The sequence below is a fragment of the Leptonychotes weddellii genome, chromosome 6 (genome assembly GCF_054177405.1).
Source record: "Leptonychotes weddellii isolate Sample4059 chromosome 6, ASM5417740v2, whole genome shotgun sequence".
NCBI lineage: Eukaryota > Metazoa > Chordata > Mammalia > Carnivora > Phocidae > Leptonychotes > Leptonychotes weddellii.
The window spans coordinates 25930752-25947930 of NC_138374.1; the positions used below are offsets into that span (position 1 = coordinate 25930752).

General features: G+C 45.1%; 1 protein-coding gene across 3 annotated transcripts in view; it reads left to right on the forward strand.

The window, feature by feature from the left end:
- The first annotated feature begins 1004 nt into the window (after nucleotides 1–1004).
- Nucleotides 1005–17179, forward strand: part of DNMBP (dynamin binding protein) — a 45347-nt gene continuing 29172 nt past the window's right edge. Inside the window, exon 1 of one of the 3 annotated variants that reach the window (XM_081823655.1) lies at nucleotides 1005–4251. In XM_081823655.1, the coding sequence (XP_081679781.1) occupies nucleotides 3087–4251 (1165 nt within the window). In that variant the 5' untranslated portion in view covers nucleotides 1005–3086. The remainder of the gene's footprint in view (nucleotides 4252–17179) is intronic. The other 2 variants (XM_081823654.1, XM_081823653.1) reach the window with 2 other exon arrangements.

Genomic DNA, 17179 nt, shown 5'->3' on the forward strand with positions numbered 1-17179 from the left:
TGGTTCTTTTCCTGTCCTCCTCCCTCTTCCTCCTTTACCTTTTCTGCACCTTCTCCCTTTCTGTCTTCTTCCAAATCCTGCTGCCCGGCTTCCCTTCCAGCATTGTGTACAGCAATATTTCCATTTACGGCACACATGGATGGTCACTGCAGCCAGTCGCCCACCCTCTGGTGACAAACAGCAAACACTGGGGCACAGTGCTGCGTAAGGGCCTCAGGAAGAGCCAGTGGGATGTGACGGTTGTGTTCCGTGAAAGGGAGAGCGACAGAGAAGGATGCCATCTGAAGGGTTGAATTTTGCCAGTGATACCAGGATTGAGAAAAGTAGAAAAGTCGTCGTCCTCCCCTTTCCCTCAGGCCCCATGTCTTTGCACACAGATTTATCATATGAAAATAGCACCCCATTCACAGCTTCGGATTAGTTCTGGGTCCCAGCAATATGGAAGTGAAGCTGAGGCAGCTTACATCTTTATGCAAACTATGAAGGCAGTAGGACTTAGAAAAGAATGATGGGATGGGTTTGGGGTAGGAGTGGGGAGCCTCGGACTATAACCCGCTACTCACTCTCCTCTTATTCAAAGATCATTTCTTTTAGCTTCACATAACCTCTTCTGGTGGGTCATTTTATAACTAATATCCTTTGTACCTGTAATTTAGCCTCTTTTATCTCTTCTCTTGGTGGGTGTACTAGGTGTGTTTCTTATCCAGCTAGCTTTATCAAAGATACGAAGTTGCTGAAGGGAACTTTGCTTTCCATAACAGCTAGGGAAAGCTTCATCTTTGCTTTCAATATTTAAAAGTGTGCCCGGTTTACGTTATGTACCAGTCTGGGTGCACGCTGTGGTTGAGCGGCAAGGGACAGCCCTGCGGCAGGGGGTGGAGGGCGAGGGGTGGAGGGGCCGTGGCTGGGACTGGAGACACAGAGGGAATGGCGGTGGTGGGGAGGGTGGGGCGGCGGTGTGCGCACGCTTGCCTCAGAAGGGGTCCACCTCTGACTGAGACCATGAGAGCATTTACATTTACTTGTTTGTATGCTTGGTTTGAGGGAAATTACGGTTTTCCTACGTTTTTGAGATACCCTCTATTAGTCTAGGGCCACAGAGTCAAATGAATCTGAGTTCAGGTTGTAACCCCACCTTGTACCAGCTTATGTGACCAGGTTATTCAAACTCTGAGACTCTTTCTTTATCTGCAGTAAAGTAAGGATAATACCGAAGATAAAAAAACCCCAAAAAACAAAAAAACCTCCCAGCTCCCTAACCCTCACGCTGATCATAGCGCATCTTCACCCTGAAGACCCAGAAGCTGCCAGGGCTGCTGCCGCCTCCGCTCTTGGTTTAGGTGTGAGGGAACAGAGCAGACAGAGACCTTCCCGTGAAAATCAGATTTGGCAATCCAGAGGTTGATTTGGTAACTACTAGTAGAGAATCCTGAAGGTGCATGCTAGCACTTTAGGTATTCGAGAAAGGAAAAAGAAGTAGTGAGGAAAACAGAACCATGGATTTTTAAAACTGAAGGAATTGGGAGTCATGGGGGCCAGCTGTCTCATTTTACAGATGGGTACATTGAGTCCCAGAGAGAGTAAGTGGTTTGTCCGAGAGTAAACATCTCATTATTGACAAAGCATATAACCCCGGTCTCCTCACGGTTATATTGTATATTGTTTCACAAATAGGGATTAGACAGAGGTTCAAGGAATCATTCCTGGACGTCGGATAGATGACCAGATAGCGAGAAGAGTCATCTTACTAAAGCCTGTCTCTGAGCATGGTACTCCCCATCGAATGAAGTAAACGGCATTCAGGTCCCTTGGGATCTGCCCCAGTCTACCCCTCCGGCCTTATCTCCTGTTACTTTTTCTACTTACTCTGTCCTTCAAACTGTTCCCCATTTCCTAATTCTCCATTTGTAGACAGTCTGTGGAAATCCTGCTCATGCTTGAAGGCACTGCTCAATGCTGCCCCTTCTGTGAAATCACCACTGCCCCACCAGGGACCCTGCTCTGTCGTCATTGCCATTTGTGTTTGTTATAGAACTTGTCACATTTGATTTTCCTTTAGGGTATTGCTCCTGCATTGCAAGAGGCAGAGGCTAACTTGTCCATTTTTTCTCTCTTCTGCAATACCTCATCTGTAATAGGCACCCATCTAATGTTTGTTGATCCAAATAGGTATTTTTATCTGCACCTTTCTGATTTCTAACCTTATTCCCCAGTTCCTGAATATGCTGGATGATTGGATGGAAAAGAGATTCAGGAAATGGTCTTCATGCTTCTCTGGCATGGCAAGTATCAAGGAAAGTGTGAAAGCGTGCATAACTACATTCTTCTAGGGGACAGTTTTAAAATTACCCATGCACCCAGATTGGAGTAAAAAAGAAGTTCTCTTTCTTCCTTCAGTGGGATGTCCCCATGCGTCTGCAGGTGGGAGTTGAAACCACTTGTGATTTGAGGGTACACCAGCTGGTAATCTGACTCCCATAAAAGCAAACTCTCAAAGGAGGAAGAGGAGGGGAAGGGAGTCCCAGAGTTTCAGATGTCCAGGGATTAGAAAGCTGAACGTGGAGGATGGGAAACGTCCACATGTTTCATGTGTTGAGCTGTGCACAAAAACATTATTTATACTGCTGGTTGATGACTGAAATATCTAAAGAGGCAGAGGAGATATATGACCTTACCTTGGGCTTTTAAAGGGGGCTGTTCTCCCTCACTCTGCTTTTTCTACAAAACCTTTCGAACGGCAAAATACTTCTCCCTTCGGCACAGAAAGCAGCCAAGCCAGTCTGACCAGCTTGAGGGAAACACCGAACAAAGCTGCCAACTCCAATCACATGAACACTAGTTACTAATTATCTTCTGGCCTCTGTGGGGAAAGATATAGCAGCTCACTGATTGGATCCTGAGGTTGAAATAACTCCACATCTCTCTGGACTCCAGCTGGAGGAGTAAGAAGAGTGTCTCGAGCACTTGGGGAGACATTTTCAGAAGGACAGATACAGCCTTAGGCTAACCTGCACCTGTCCACATTTCAGCCCCACCCAGGCCCATGGAAGGAGGAAGTAAAACGCGTGTCTTTATGCACACCGAACATGTGGGAGACCCAAGAAGTTAGAGAAGAAAGAGAAACGGAGAAGAAAGGGCACTGGGGCTCCAGCTGGGAGTATGAAGACCACAGGAGTCTACAGAAGAGGGACCTCACAGGGCTGGATCGACTTTACAGAGAAGGTGGCTTGGATTCCAGACATTGGACCTTGGGGCAGAATCGGCCCTATAGAAAAAGACATTGTGGATACTGGGCTTTTGAGCAGAGTGAACCAAGCTACTCGGACCATGAGGAAGAGGAAGAAAGTGGAAAGGACTGTATGAACTACAGAAGTATGGCTCAGGGTTGTGATGGTTACAAGAACTCAGAAAATGTGGGTTATGGGAATCCGAGCCCGGGGACTAAGGATAACCGACTTACAGGCAGCTCAGAAGGCTGGAAAGCTGGAGGGTATGGGGACATGAATGGCCACACGGATGGTCAGAATCTGAATTTTGATCCTGAGGACTCTAAAGAAACTGAATCGTGCACTCGCCACAGTGGTTTGGATGATTCTGTGGGGAATTGTGGTCAACCTGAAAAGTGGCACATGGACTACAGGAATTTTAATTATAATCTTGAGGATTGTAAAGAAGCTAATTTTTATTATAGAAACCGCAACAATTTATGTCACGTTCCTGGGAATTATACTAATGGTCAGTCTGTGGACTTCCCAGATTTGGATGGAGTCAGTGAAGGTAAAGAATTTGTCAAATACCATGAAGGGGACAGAAAGGTTTGTGAAAATGGTAAAATCTGTCCCAACGCAAAGACTCATGCCCTGGATCAGAGTGACTTTGACACAGAACATAAAGGCTACGATACTGTATTTGCCAACTGTGAGTATAAATTTCAGAATTACAGAGGGACAGATTCTGTCCATCAGATGAAGAATTGGGAGGATAATGGCATTGACAAAGCAGGAACCATGGCGCTTGGGAGCAGGGGCATCTTCCCGGATAGTCCGCAGAGTCAGTGGATGAGAGGGGGCCGGGGAGAAGATCACTGTGGCATTCTTCAGGGTCCTTCATTAGGGAAGAATACTTGGCAGTTTGAGGAAGACAAAAAAAGAAATGGCCTGGAGACTTGGAAAAGGAATAGTTGCTTCCGCCGCACGGCACCCAGCAGCCTGAGACGCTCAGAATTTGTGCAAAACAAGAAGAAAACTCAAGGTATGAACTCAGTCATCCTTTTGAGAAGGATAAAACCTGAAAATAGATAAAAGGGGTGGTTATACCAGTACTAGGAACACTCATGCATTTAAGGAAGCTGACCCTCGAAATTCTTATTTAAGTGTGGCTTGAATGAGAACAACCTTAGAGATTTAATCCCTCTGGGAGGCACTTTACAGAGCAAGACCTGTACAGTGCTATAAATATGCACCGTGGCCTCCAGAACGAGACCATGTTCTCATGGGAACTTTCTTTACCATTCTCGGTTTTGTCAGGCGTCTCTCATCCCAAATATCTTTCCATTTGTACTGTAATGTTTTGTTTTGTTTTGTTTTGTTTTATGGGGATGGCAAGTTCATTATTGAGGCACCCAGAGAAAATTTACTTTCCTGGCATGTTCTTTCTCTCAATCCCTACACTTCTTTAGACATTAGGGAAAAGAAGATTTTAACTTGTTTTATAGAGTGTTCATGTCTTGACATTCAGGAATCTTAAGTGAATGGAAATCAGAAGATTATATTCTTCATGGTGCTTTATTCATGCACATGATGCTTTGTGTATTCAAATTACTTCATCTCATTTAGCCTTACCTAACTTATCTGTAACATGAGTATTAATTGAGTCTTTTATAATGTAGAGTTTCTTTCGTTCTTTCTTTCTTTCTTTGAGGTTATTTCTTTCTTGCCAGTTTGTCTTCTCCAGTTCTCTGAAATGAACTATGTTTTATTTTGTTGTTGTTTTATAATCTCTGGACTCCCTGTTAGACCTTTATTTTTATTATGTATATGCTATTCTCCTGCCAAGCCAACTTTCTGGTTTGGGCCAATTTGGGGGAGTGTAGGTGATGACCAGAGGATAGGGGTTAGAGTCAGAAAATGTAAACGATCTAGAAAGTCCATCTCACACCTTCCTCCAAAGTGGAAAGTCTCTCGTCTAGATCTTCAGAATAGGTTCACTGTTGTCGGGGACACAAGTCCCTGGTCTGTGATCCCAGAACGACCAGTGGTTTATCCTGTGGTTTTCCAACACAGGCTTGACTAAACCAGAATTTCCAGGGCATTGTTGCAGATGAATCAGGCTCTCCACCTGCATTTGTAAAGGTAAGAATGAAACCAAACCCGGTTTTAGTTGGGAGACCAGGTATTTAACAGCTAGCCACTTTTTTCTAGGTGCATTTTTTGTTCTAAGATGATAGGGAATGAATGACCTCTAAAGTCCTTCCAGCTCAAAACAACAAGAACAACAGCAACACACACACACAAGTGATTCTCTGATTCCTTATATTGCTTGTTTTCGTATTGCTCCTATTCCCTTTCCCCACATCTGTTCCTTAGATGAACTTTGTTTCCTATCATTAGTTCCTTATTGTATTAAGCCTCAAAGTGTGTTTACTCTGTCTGACTTAACAAGAGTCAAGCTCCGGAGTGGTGCAATTTGCCCTGTGACCTCTCTAACACCAGCTAAGTCCCACCTTCTGTCATTTCCAGTTTTATAACTCTCTCTCTTTATATTCGAGGACTGAAGTTTTGATGGTGCATTCGTATTTAGCTCAGTTGACACCCCTTTTTTGTACCTCTAGGATCCTCCTTGACCTGTAACAGAATCTTAGTCTGCCCGAAAACCCTTTTGCTTTCTACCATTCTTTGCTGCTGTCTTACTCACACACCACTGCCCTTCCCGAATGTTACAGTTACAGCATGTAATTCCAGAAAGAAGCAAGTGTTGGAGTCTGTCTTCTGCCCTGAGTTCACATCTCAGCCCCACCATTTACTATCGTGTAACTTTAGGTGAATTACCTAACCTCTCTGAGCTTTGGATTCCTTATTTATAAAGTGAAGATGATACTACCTGTGTCGGTGAGAGAACATAAATAAAGCACTTAATGACATGTCTGGAACATAGTAGGTGCTCATAAATTATGAGTTCTTTGTCTCTTGGTGATCCACCTCCCTTCCCCCTTATCATTTGCTCCACCAGCCTGTCACTGTGAGGTCCCCTTTCTCCTGAGATCCAGCTGGACCCCCCATGGGACATCTGCCCTCAGACCCTGTCTCTGCAGGTGTGATTATCCAGGGGGAGCACCCCGTCCCTCTTCTCCCACTCTCCCCCGCCTCCCCCTGCTCCTTCTGAGAAACAAAGCACTGTTTAATGGCTGCTCCAGTCTGTCTCTTGAGCTAGAAACCAGGCCCTTCTATCAGGATGTGTCCTTTCCCTCACCTGCCTTATCAGTCCTATGACGGCCTCAGTCTTCAGTGTGGCTAGGGCAGGTCTGTTACAGTTTTGCCCTTAGTCCTAGGGTGCGGCCCCTCTCCTAAGGTATGGCTCTTTTGAGGCTTCAGTGGAAAGCCAGAGTGTTTATTGAACCTCCTAAGTTGGAGGGACTCAAATTTCAGGCTGTGTCTTCTCAGCCCCAGACAGTTGTGAATATCTGCCAGGCTCTTGGGCCTCCAGCTGTTATTGCTTTCTGCTGGCTTCCTGGAGTCTCATCACCTGCAGACATAGTTCAAGGATTTGAGGGGAATTTCTGCACAGATTTTGGGCTGCTGTCTCTGTGGCTCCCTCTTTTCCATTTCTCCCATAATATCTAGCCACTTCACAGCCCCAGATGTGAGCCTTTGACTCTTCAGCCCAAGAAAGTTGCCAGTTGTTGAGTTAACCATTTTTGCTTTATTTCCCCCACATCCTGGAAGACTAGGGATTGACTTCAGGGGATAAGAATTGGGTAAATATGGATCTTACCTAGTTTGCTTCCCTTGTTTTGAGTCTTATCCCCTCTAGTTTCGGCCTGCTTTTGGTTGCTTTCCAATGCCTTCACATAGTTACTTTGAAAAAAAAATGCCTTATTCAGAGTTGCTAGTAGTTCTCAGTAGGTAGGTTGGTACAATGTAATCTGCTCTCCCATTGCTAGACCAAAAGTCGGCATGAAGATTTTACGCTTGCTAATAACATAAGTGGTTATGATGGGGAGAGGACCTGGTGCTTCAAATTCCATGTTAACTGAGTTATGTGATATTAGGATATCAGAATGAAGGACTCTTACAGAGAGAAATAGGACACTGGAATTCAGGTGAGAATCAAGGCTTGGAGGTCCAGGGTTGGAGGGCTGCAGTAGAATCCCGTATCACTACACATCAGCAAGTCCCGTGTTTTATAAATAATGGGTAACCACCCACGACTGGGTCTTATAGTCTATTCGGTGGATTACAACTAGCATTTTTGAAAAATAAAATAGAAGTGAATAGAGAATGTCATAGCACATCTGATGTACTAAAAGTATGTATGTCATACTTCTACACACACGCTCACACACACACACACACGTATTATGTGTTATGTGTATGTTGAGTCACAGTATGAAGTGTGGGGGCCACAGTAAAAAAATGTTTGAAAAACACTTAAATCTGACCCACTGTTTTTGTAATCAAAGAGATGGAGCTCAGAGAAATTGAAATGTATGTCCAAAATCAATCCTTAGATCAGGAATTGAATCAAGGTCTCCCGATGCCCAGACCATCAGGGCTGAAGCCAGAAGCACAGCTCTGAGCTCCTTCCACACCAGTGAACTCAGAGAGCAGAAAAGTACTGTGTTAGGAGTGCCAGGGGAGCGACTTCAAATGGAGGGGGGCGTAGCTGAGTGACAGGCTGCGGCAGAGAAAGGGTGGGGGTGTGGACCAAGGAAAGACCTCGCATTTGGCGGGTGGGGTGAGGAAGAGGAACAACTGAGGCCAAGAGCACATTACAAGGAGTTTAGGAGAGAAGTGGTGATGAAAAGAGAGACACAATTCCTTTAAAGTTTGGACAATAATTGCAGTGGACCAACAGAGTCCAGGAAAATCTTGTTTTGTTTTCTCCCAAGATGAGAAAAAGTAGCGAAGACTTGAAGGCACTTTGCCAGTGTTACACACATAGTTTGGGGTTTAGCACTCTATGGGGCAAGGTTTCTTTTCATTCCAAGTGTGTGAATATGATATCTTTGTAGCTACAGTCTGGATTCAAATTATTGGAATAAAATGTCTGCCAGTCAATCTGAGACATGAGCTTTTCATCCTGGCTGATTTCCCTTTTTTTCTTAAAGATTTTATTTATTTATTTGACAGAGAGAGACATAGTGAGAGAGCGAACACAAGCAGGGGGGAGTGGGAGAGGGAGAAGCAGGCTTCCCGCGGAGCAGGGAGCCCGATGCGGGGCTCGATCCCAGGACCCTGGGCTCATGACCCGAGCTGAAGGCAGGCCTAACGACTGAGCCACCCAGGCGCCCCATCCTGGCTGATTTCATATGCTGATGGCAAGCCGTGAGTGTGGCACATGCCGTGAGGCCTCTGCCACTCTAGAGACAAGGGGACGTACCCATCGGAGTCACAAATGGCCAGCAAAACAGACGGTGGAGTTTCACGCTCAGTAATACAGGTAGTGGCGGTAGGACCACTCTAATTCACCTGCTTGACTGTTCCCAGAGCACTTTGTGCAGCTTCCTCTAATTTCATAATGCTACTATAAGCAAGAGCCACTCATCTATTTTTAGCTCACAGAAGTGTGTTGAGTTCCAAACGCTGTTTACATTCTGGTTAGACCGCGATTACCTGGAGATCCTGAGGAGGGATGGAGCTCCTGCTCCCATACCAGTGGGCTGGAGCCAGATGTCCTCGGGACCAGCCGTTCCCTTTCCCTCCCTCTCTCCCTCCCTCTCTCTCTCTCTCTCTCTCTCTCTCTCTCGACATTTTTGCATTTCCCTGAACTTCTGCTTGGTCTCCTTGCTGCAGACCCACACTTCCCGTTTACTCACAGTTTCTACTCCCTCTTCACTTTAGATTACACATAACCAGACTCGTCCTACCACTGCCTTGGAGCATTATTACAGCTTCTATTCCTGTCTGATCTGCCTGATATCCTAATTCAGATTCCCGGGAGAGTGAGTGTAAGTGACTCAGCTGGTGTTTTTTAGTTAGTCCTCATCATATGAACTAACCATTCATTGATTAGGTACAAATCCGTGGTCCAAAATGGTAGACGTGAAGTCCGGGATGGGGGTCAGCTGGTGTGAATCGTCGCCACAGCGGCTGCCAATGGTGCCGACTTGGGATGTAGCGGGCTCTGGAGATGGCGGGCGTTCTGAGGCATGGCTGGCCCCACCGACCCCAGCATTTGGAACGGGGTGGAGGTATCCTTTGGCTGTCACAGTGGCAGCGTGCAGGGGACTACTTGTTTAGAAGGCAGGGACCGGAGACGCTGAATGTTTTCAGTGTGTAGACCCGTCCTACACAGTGAAGAATCGTCCTGCCCAGAATGCCAGTTGTGTCCTCATTGAGACATTGGGGATGGGTAGGGCTCGTGCCTGCCTTCAGGAACTTGCGGTTTTGAACAGAAAACAGCATATAAACAAATAATCCAGATACAATTTTATAAGTCCCTTAAGGGGGGCCCCACTTGGCCCTACTACCTGTGTCACCTTGAGTAAAGCATTTAATCTCTCTACGCCGCAGTTTTTTTTATCAGTAAAACGAGATGATGTACCTACGTGACCGTGTTATGAGGATGAAGCGAGTTTATAGCTATCTCGGTACCTAGAACAGCGCAGGAGAGCCTGGCACATAGTAATGCTAAGGAAACAGGAGCCGCCAACATCACTCCACCAGCACGGAGACCCCGCATCCCCTCTGCATACAGTTCAACAGGGATTCAGTAGCCAGTACTTAGCACTGTACCAAGCATCGGGGCGTATCCAGAGAAGGATGCCTCCCCCACCCCAACACACACACGGGAGTTTACAGATCAACTGGTGAGGTAAAATGCAAAAATAGGAATCATGTACCAAAGCACACAAGTGAATGCTGTGGCCAGTCAGAAGGGGGAGAACTCAGTCCTTACCTGAGTTGTAGGAAAAGGCTTTAGGAAGTTGTTTGAGCTTGAGCTAAAGCTGAAGAGAATGAGGAATGGGGCTTGATGTAGGCAGAGAGAAGCAGGGGGAGCGTTCCTGACTGAGCAAGGGCACATAGTTGCAGTGACAAAGAGGAACACAGTGTGGAGATCACTGGAGTACTGAAATCTTAGAAACCGATGGCAGTTTGGACCAGAGCTTGAGGAATAAGGTGAGCCAGGCCTCATGTGCTGAGTTATCCTCTCAGATGTAATCACTGGAACTCTGTGTAGATGCCTTCTGTGAGGCAAGGAGCGACTAGGGAGAAGGGCAGGTGTCTGAGAACCGAGCCACAGTTTGGGAGCAAGAGGAGGAGGGATAGGGCGAGATCATGTGAGGAGGTCAGGAGAAAACCAGAGAATTTAAAGGAAGAGAGAATGGCCAATGCTTTGAAGTACCCCAGGGAAATCAAGGATAATGCCATTGGATTTGTCGAGGGGCTTATTGGTCGACTGAAAAGACCAATTTTGCTGGAACAGTGATGATTCAGAATTACTTACAGAGGACTTCTATGGGGGATGAGGTCATAGAAGGAGGGCATGAAGACCACTCTTCCAAGACCTTTCACAAAAAGAATCAAAGACTTGTGACTGTAGCTGAGGGGGCACAGAGTTGGACAAAGCTTTCCTGCGCTTACTTTTTAAAATCAGGGTGTTGTTGCTTGTTGGAAGATAGATGGGTAGGCAGGAGGGAAAGGAGAAGAAAAGGGTAAATATGTGGAGGCAAAAGGACATACATGTAGGGCCCTATATCCCCAAAGGTTGGGAGGTGACTGAAGCCTGAGAGGAAATAAGGCCCTCCTGAGGTTGGAATGATCCAGTCTGACAGACTCCCACCCATCCCAGAGACCTTGCCCTGGAATCAGGAGTTGTATCCTCAAGCCAGGTTGGTTGTTTTCTCTAAAGCCGTTACCTAAATTGTCTTTGTATAATGTTTCATCGGCAACACAGGAAGATTAGCCTGGGAAGATTGCAGGTCTCTCTTAAAGCAAGAGATCTCAAGGAAAGGCTGGATCCACTGAGCATGGATAGGAAGAGGTGCTCTTGTGGAGGGCTGTTAGAGGGCGCAGTGGGAGGAGGGGTGAATCAAAGCAGCTAACTTGCAAAACCATGGCAGGCCTGGCCTTAAATGGGATGTCAAAGTGAGGACTCAGGAACTTGACTCACCCATAGAGTGGGTGCCCCAGAATTTTCCAATTTGATATTTCCTGAGAAACCAGGCAGTGCCCACACTGGGCATGACCATCAGGCTGTGACGGTGCCCACGCACTGTGATTACTGGTGAGAAGGAACACGTTTGTACACATGGCTCCACAGTGGCCCTCGTTCCACCATATCAAGAAACCAACCCCTTCTAATCGTGAACTGAGAGGAGACTGATGGAATGTATTGTGTTTCATTGAATCTAAAACACCATCTACTGTAAGACACTGAATAAGTTTAGGTACCATTAAAAAGATGGCTTCTAATTAAACTTTAACACGCTATTACTTGGAAAACACATCTTGCTTTTAGAGATGTTAAAATGTGAAAAAAATGGGGGCGCCTGGGTGGCTCAGATGGTTAAGCGTCTGCCTTCGGCTCAGGTCATGATCCCAGGGTCCTGGGATCGAGCCCCGTATAGGGCTCCCTGCTCAGCGGGGAGCCTGCTTCTCCCCCTCCCTCTGTTTCTCCCCCTGCTCATGCTCTCTCTCTCTCTCTCTGTGTCTCAAATGAATAAATAAAAAAATCTTAAAAACAAATGCGCATCTTAGCATCTACTGAAATGTGAAGATGCATCTACTTACTGCTGACCTCACAGCAATACTTAGACAAAAAATATGGCAGAATTCCTCTAGCTCTTTCCTCAGTGATTTGGAGATAGGGAATTTGATTGTCTTGCTCTCCAGCCTCTGCCCCGCTTAGAGGGGGATTGAAACCTGATTTACCCCCAGTGCCACAGGTCCTAAATTTTAACTAAAATTTTCATAAAAGTTAGGATAGTTCATGATTTTTAAAAATCTTTTGGGGCACCTGAGTGGCTCAGTCGTTAAGCGTCTGCCTTCAGCTCAGGTCATGATCCCAGGGTCCTGGGATCAAGCCCCGCATCGGGCTCCCTGCTTGGCGGGAAGCCTGCTTCTCCCTCTCCCACTCCCCCTCTCTCGCTGTGTTCCCTCTCTCGCTGTGTCTCTCTCTGTCAAATAAATAAATGAAATCTTTAAAAATACATACCTACATACATAAAATAAAATAAAATAAAAATCTTTGGGTAGTGTCTTTTATCCCAACTATTGCAGAGTAATGCTCAGGGCACTCTAAGTTACAATAATTGTTGCCGTTTATTAAGTGCCAGTTGCTGTGCTAAATCCTATGGATTAGGTATACATTAGGCACAGAAGTCCAGTAACATCTAAGCTTTGTGACAGTGGTAAAGATAGTATTTCCAGAACCTAATAACTTGGCATATCATAAGTGCTCAGTGAATGTGTGTAGTCAAATGAAATATTCTATTTTGGGGCACAGAATATGTACACCGAAAGATAAGTAGGGTTTTAATACATGTTCTGTTCCAAGTCGAAATAATTGCACTCTATTTCTATTTTCCTATTTCCTATTTATCATAATAAATGGATGTTGGATTTTTTCAAATGTATTTTTTTCCCTATCAATTGACTTGGTCATATGATTTTTCTTCTTTTGCCTGTTGATGTGGTGAATTACATTGTTTGATTTTCAAAGGTTGAACCGGCATCACACACCTAGAATAAATGTGACTTGGGAGTGTTTAAAAAAAAAAAAAAAGATAAAATAGTACGTGTTACTTTGTATTGCTGCTTGAGAAGGGAAGTTTAGGGAAAAGACCAATCCAGGGAGTGGAGAGGCCCATCATCTAGCTGGGCTTAAAGGACAGTAGGTGAGCAGAAAGGCAGAGAGACAAGCTGGGCTTGTCATGTTCAAGGATGAAGAAGGGACCAAATACCGGAAGTCCGCTGTGCTGGGTTCCAGAATAATGGCAGCAAGGGCCCGTCCTTAGGGCTCGCGGAGAGGAAGTGGCTAAGTGCCTAGGTGAGTCCAAAGAGGCCTTACATACCAACTGCCACTCCTTGTGGGACTAGTTAGCAGGTGATGTGGTTACTCCAAACTGAGAGGAGTAAGTGAAGTAGCAGGGTAGCACGGCATGTAAGAGTTTAGATCTTGGAAGTGACCAACGAGGCCCAACCCCTTTGTTATATATACATGGAAACAACAGCCCAGAGAGGTCATGTAACATGTCTGAGATCACACAGGAAGGAGGGGAAGCAGGACTAGATCCCAGGGCTTTTTTGAGTATTTTATTCACTACACCTGCTGCGCTCTCAAGATCTTAGAAGCAGCTTCACTTATAGCTCAGGAATGGAAGCCAGAGGAGATATAGGGGGATGGAGTGACCCTGGGATGCCTGGAGCTTGTTTAAACCAACACGGCACTTATGACTGGGTTCCCAGGGAAAACCTGATTTATATTTCCCTTGTATTGAGGTTTTATTTTTTTCCCATGTTTCAGCTAGAAAATAAGATACTAGTATATAATGTCAGATATCCTGAGTTTAATGAGATTTTACCATCAAAATATCAGATCACACTTGGAAAGAATATTTTGATAGATTGGGTTCATTCAAATAAATATAACCAAAACCCTTAATGCTTAAGTTGATTCTATTTTGCAATATTCTTTTGTTTCATGAATTTACGTTTTGCCTGTTCAACTAGATTCATTAAGTCAAATGGAAATAACTTTAAAGACCATCCAGTTTAACCCTATTCTGTTTGCTGTTCCTGAACACAGGAGAGATGACATGACTTTCCCAATGAGACTAAAGAAAGCTTTTGAGGGCATTTCAACTTTTTCTACTTCTCCGATGGCCTAGCACTCTGCTTGGTAGCTCCCTATTAAATATTCGTAAAGTTTTGTAGTTAGAACTTGAACAGGATTATGATTCAGGTGAATTGATTGGGGGGGGGTTGCACAGTTATAAAGGATACATAAAATACTATGACAGCAAGTAGAAGGAATAAAAGTAAACCACCTCATAGGAGCTGAAGAAAGTCTAGTTTTATAGAGTAGGATAGAAAAATAGCCAGAGGGGCACGGACATGAGCAAATTTTGAAACATCACTGTAGTGTCATTATTAAAATTGGAAATATAATGCCAGACAGGGCCATGTGCATACGGAGAAGACATGTAATCTGGAACAAGCCTTGACCCTTCATGGAAAGTGCTGGCCCTGGATGCTGGTTTTGAATATGCAGCTTTCTCAGCCCTGTGGTCCCACTTGAACCATTTCTTTGATTTGTGTCCCTGTTTCCTCATTTGTAAAATGAGAGCAATAATAACTTCCCTCAAGAGGCTTGGTAAATATAACGTTAGATGTGTGTGTGTTTGGATAATAAAGGTTTTTGTATAGAGTTTTGTTGGCTGACTATAATCAAAATCCTCTTATAAACTGATAATTTATTCCTAGTGAACTATTTTATGAAAACTGTCTTTGCTCTCTTGATAATTTCACTTCTGCTGCCTAAGGAATAGATAGTAATGTCCCACCATCAGCACACCCCTCTAGGAGTTATGTGTATTTGGTAAGTGTTCAAAAACGGTGTTTGAGTTGGTCCTAGAATTAAACTTCCCATCCTGGCAGTATAGGAGATTTGCAGACTCTTGTCCATGGGGCACTTGACTCGTTGGCTCCTCGGAAGGCCTGGATAGGGCCTGGAAAAAGGAAGGGGCAGATGAGAAGTTTGGAGCTGAGTTTCGCTGAGGTGGAAACCCTCCCAGCAGGGATTGTGCTAGAGGCTGCTTGCCAAAGTCGGCGGGCAGTTACTGAGCAAAAGCCACAGGGAAAGTTTTTTCAGTTGCCGTTAGATTTGGGAACTAAATGGGTTTGATTCCTCTCTGAAGTTGGGTGGCTGTGAGCCCTGCAGAAAAGCCAGGGACCACAGCGCCACAAGTTTGAGCAAACCTCCAAATTGGAGTCTTGTAGGTGCTAAAGGTAAAGATGCGGTGGGGGCTGGGTGGCCCGGCTGGAGTGATGGGAAAATCGGAAAACCAGGATTTCTCATGGCTCGGTTGGGCCCGGGGGGGGGGGGGGGGGGGGGGGGGGAAGATGAGCAAATTTACAAAGACAGCTTTCTCTCGGGGTTTTCTAAGAGATTGCTAAGCAGACAGTGGTGGTTTTGCTTTTCTTAGGAGACTGGCAAATTGTTACTTGAGCTGTGTCTCCTGACCCACCGTCTTCAGCAGTCTACAGGGACCGGGCCAGGAAAGAGACCTCAGATTATTAAAAAGTGAAGAAAGAGTTTGAATGGATTAACAGAGTAATTGAGAACTGTTGGTATTAGAATATTCTCATTTTATAGCAAATGTTCTTTCTTCTACTTTTTTACTCTTTCAACTCTATCAACGTTACATGTTCACTGTAGAAATACTAGAAAATACAGTCAAAGAAAGGAAAAAATATCAGAATTTCCATCACTGTCAAGACTTTCTCATTTTCAAATATACCTACTGAAAGTATTTTCCCTTAACAAAATTGCAATTCTTTCATAAACTCTTTCGTAATATGCTTTTTTCATTTAACCACACAGACAGCATTCCATGTTAATAAATATAAATCTGTATCTCAGTGGCTATAATAGTATTTTGTCATACGGATATGCCGTAATTTATTTAAGCAGGCCCCTTTTTTTTTTTAGATTTTATTTATTTATTTGACAGAGAAAGAGAGAGCACAAATAGGCAGAGTGGCAGGCAGAGGGAGAGGGAGAGGCAGGCTCTCTGCTGAGCAGGACGTGGGGCTGGACGTGGGGCTCGATCCCAGGACCCCAGGATCATGACCCGAGCCGAAGGCAGCCGCTTAACCAACTGAGCCACCCAGGCGCCCCTAAGCAGGCCCCTTTGGGGAGAAAGTTTGGCTGTTTCTGCTCAGGTTGTTTCTGAATTTTTTTACACATTGGAGAACATCCCTACCTATACATCTTGTGCATTTGTCCAATGATTTATACATAATGAATTCCTAAAAGTAGACTCCTGGGTTACAAGGTTTGACTTTTCTTATTTTAAGAAGTAGAAAAAGTAGGGACACCTGGGTGGCTCAGTTGGTTAAGCGTCTGCCTTCGGCTCAGGTCATGATTCCAGGGTCCTGGGATCGAGCCCTGCGTCTGGCTCCCTGTTCGGTGGGGAGTCTGCTTCTCTCTCTCCCTCTACCCTTCCCCCCTGCTCGTGCTCTCTCTTTCTCTCTCTCTCGCTCCCTCTCAAATAATTAAAATCTTTTTTTAAAACAGTTTTTTAAAAGATTTTATTTATGTATTTGTCAGAGGGAGGGAGAGAGAGAGCAGAAGCAGGGGGAGTGGCAGGCAGGGAGAAGCCAGCTCCCCACTGAGCAGGGAGCCCGATGCGGGGCTCGATCTGAGGACACTGGGATCCTGACCTGAGCCGAAGGCAGACGCCTAACCGACTGAGCCACCCAGGCGTTCCTAAATAAATAAAATCTTAAAAATAAAAAAAGTAGACACAGTATTACAAGTTTCTACCTGCTGCCCTATCCCTTGGAGTGCCCCATCTGTCAGGGTTGACAAGAAAGAGCTGAGGTTTTTTGAAGGGGCGCTCTCCCCTTCCCTGAGGAAGATGATTAATGTGTAAGTCAGAAAGCCATCAAAAGACAGGATAAAATAAGCCTTTTCCTTTGTTTCACATCTGTTCTGCCATAAATTACCCAGAATACTGTGGAATATTTACTGTGTATGACGCTACTAGATTTGATTCTGAGGGATTATTGACGTTCTACCAAGTGGGGTTTTATAAATAGAATCACATGGACATATGCAGATGTGCTTAAGTACATAACTGTTGGCTTCATGGTGGGTGAACGGTGGCTCCACGGAAGTTAAGTTGTGCTTTAGAGCTGCTCTGTCTTGCGATTAGCTACCCGGTGGCCACCAAACCCCACAGGTAGAGCTCCAGTCGGCGCTCGCAGGATTTGCCCGCAGAGTAGCTCTTGGT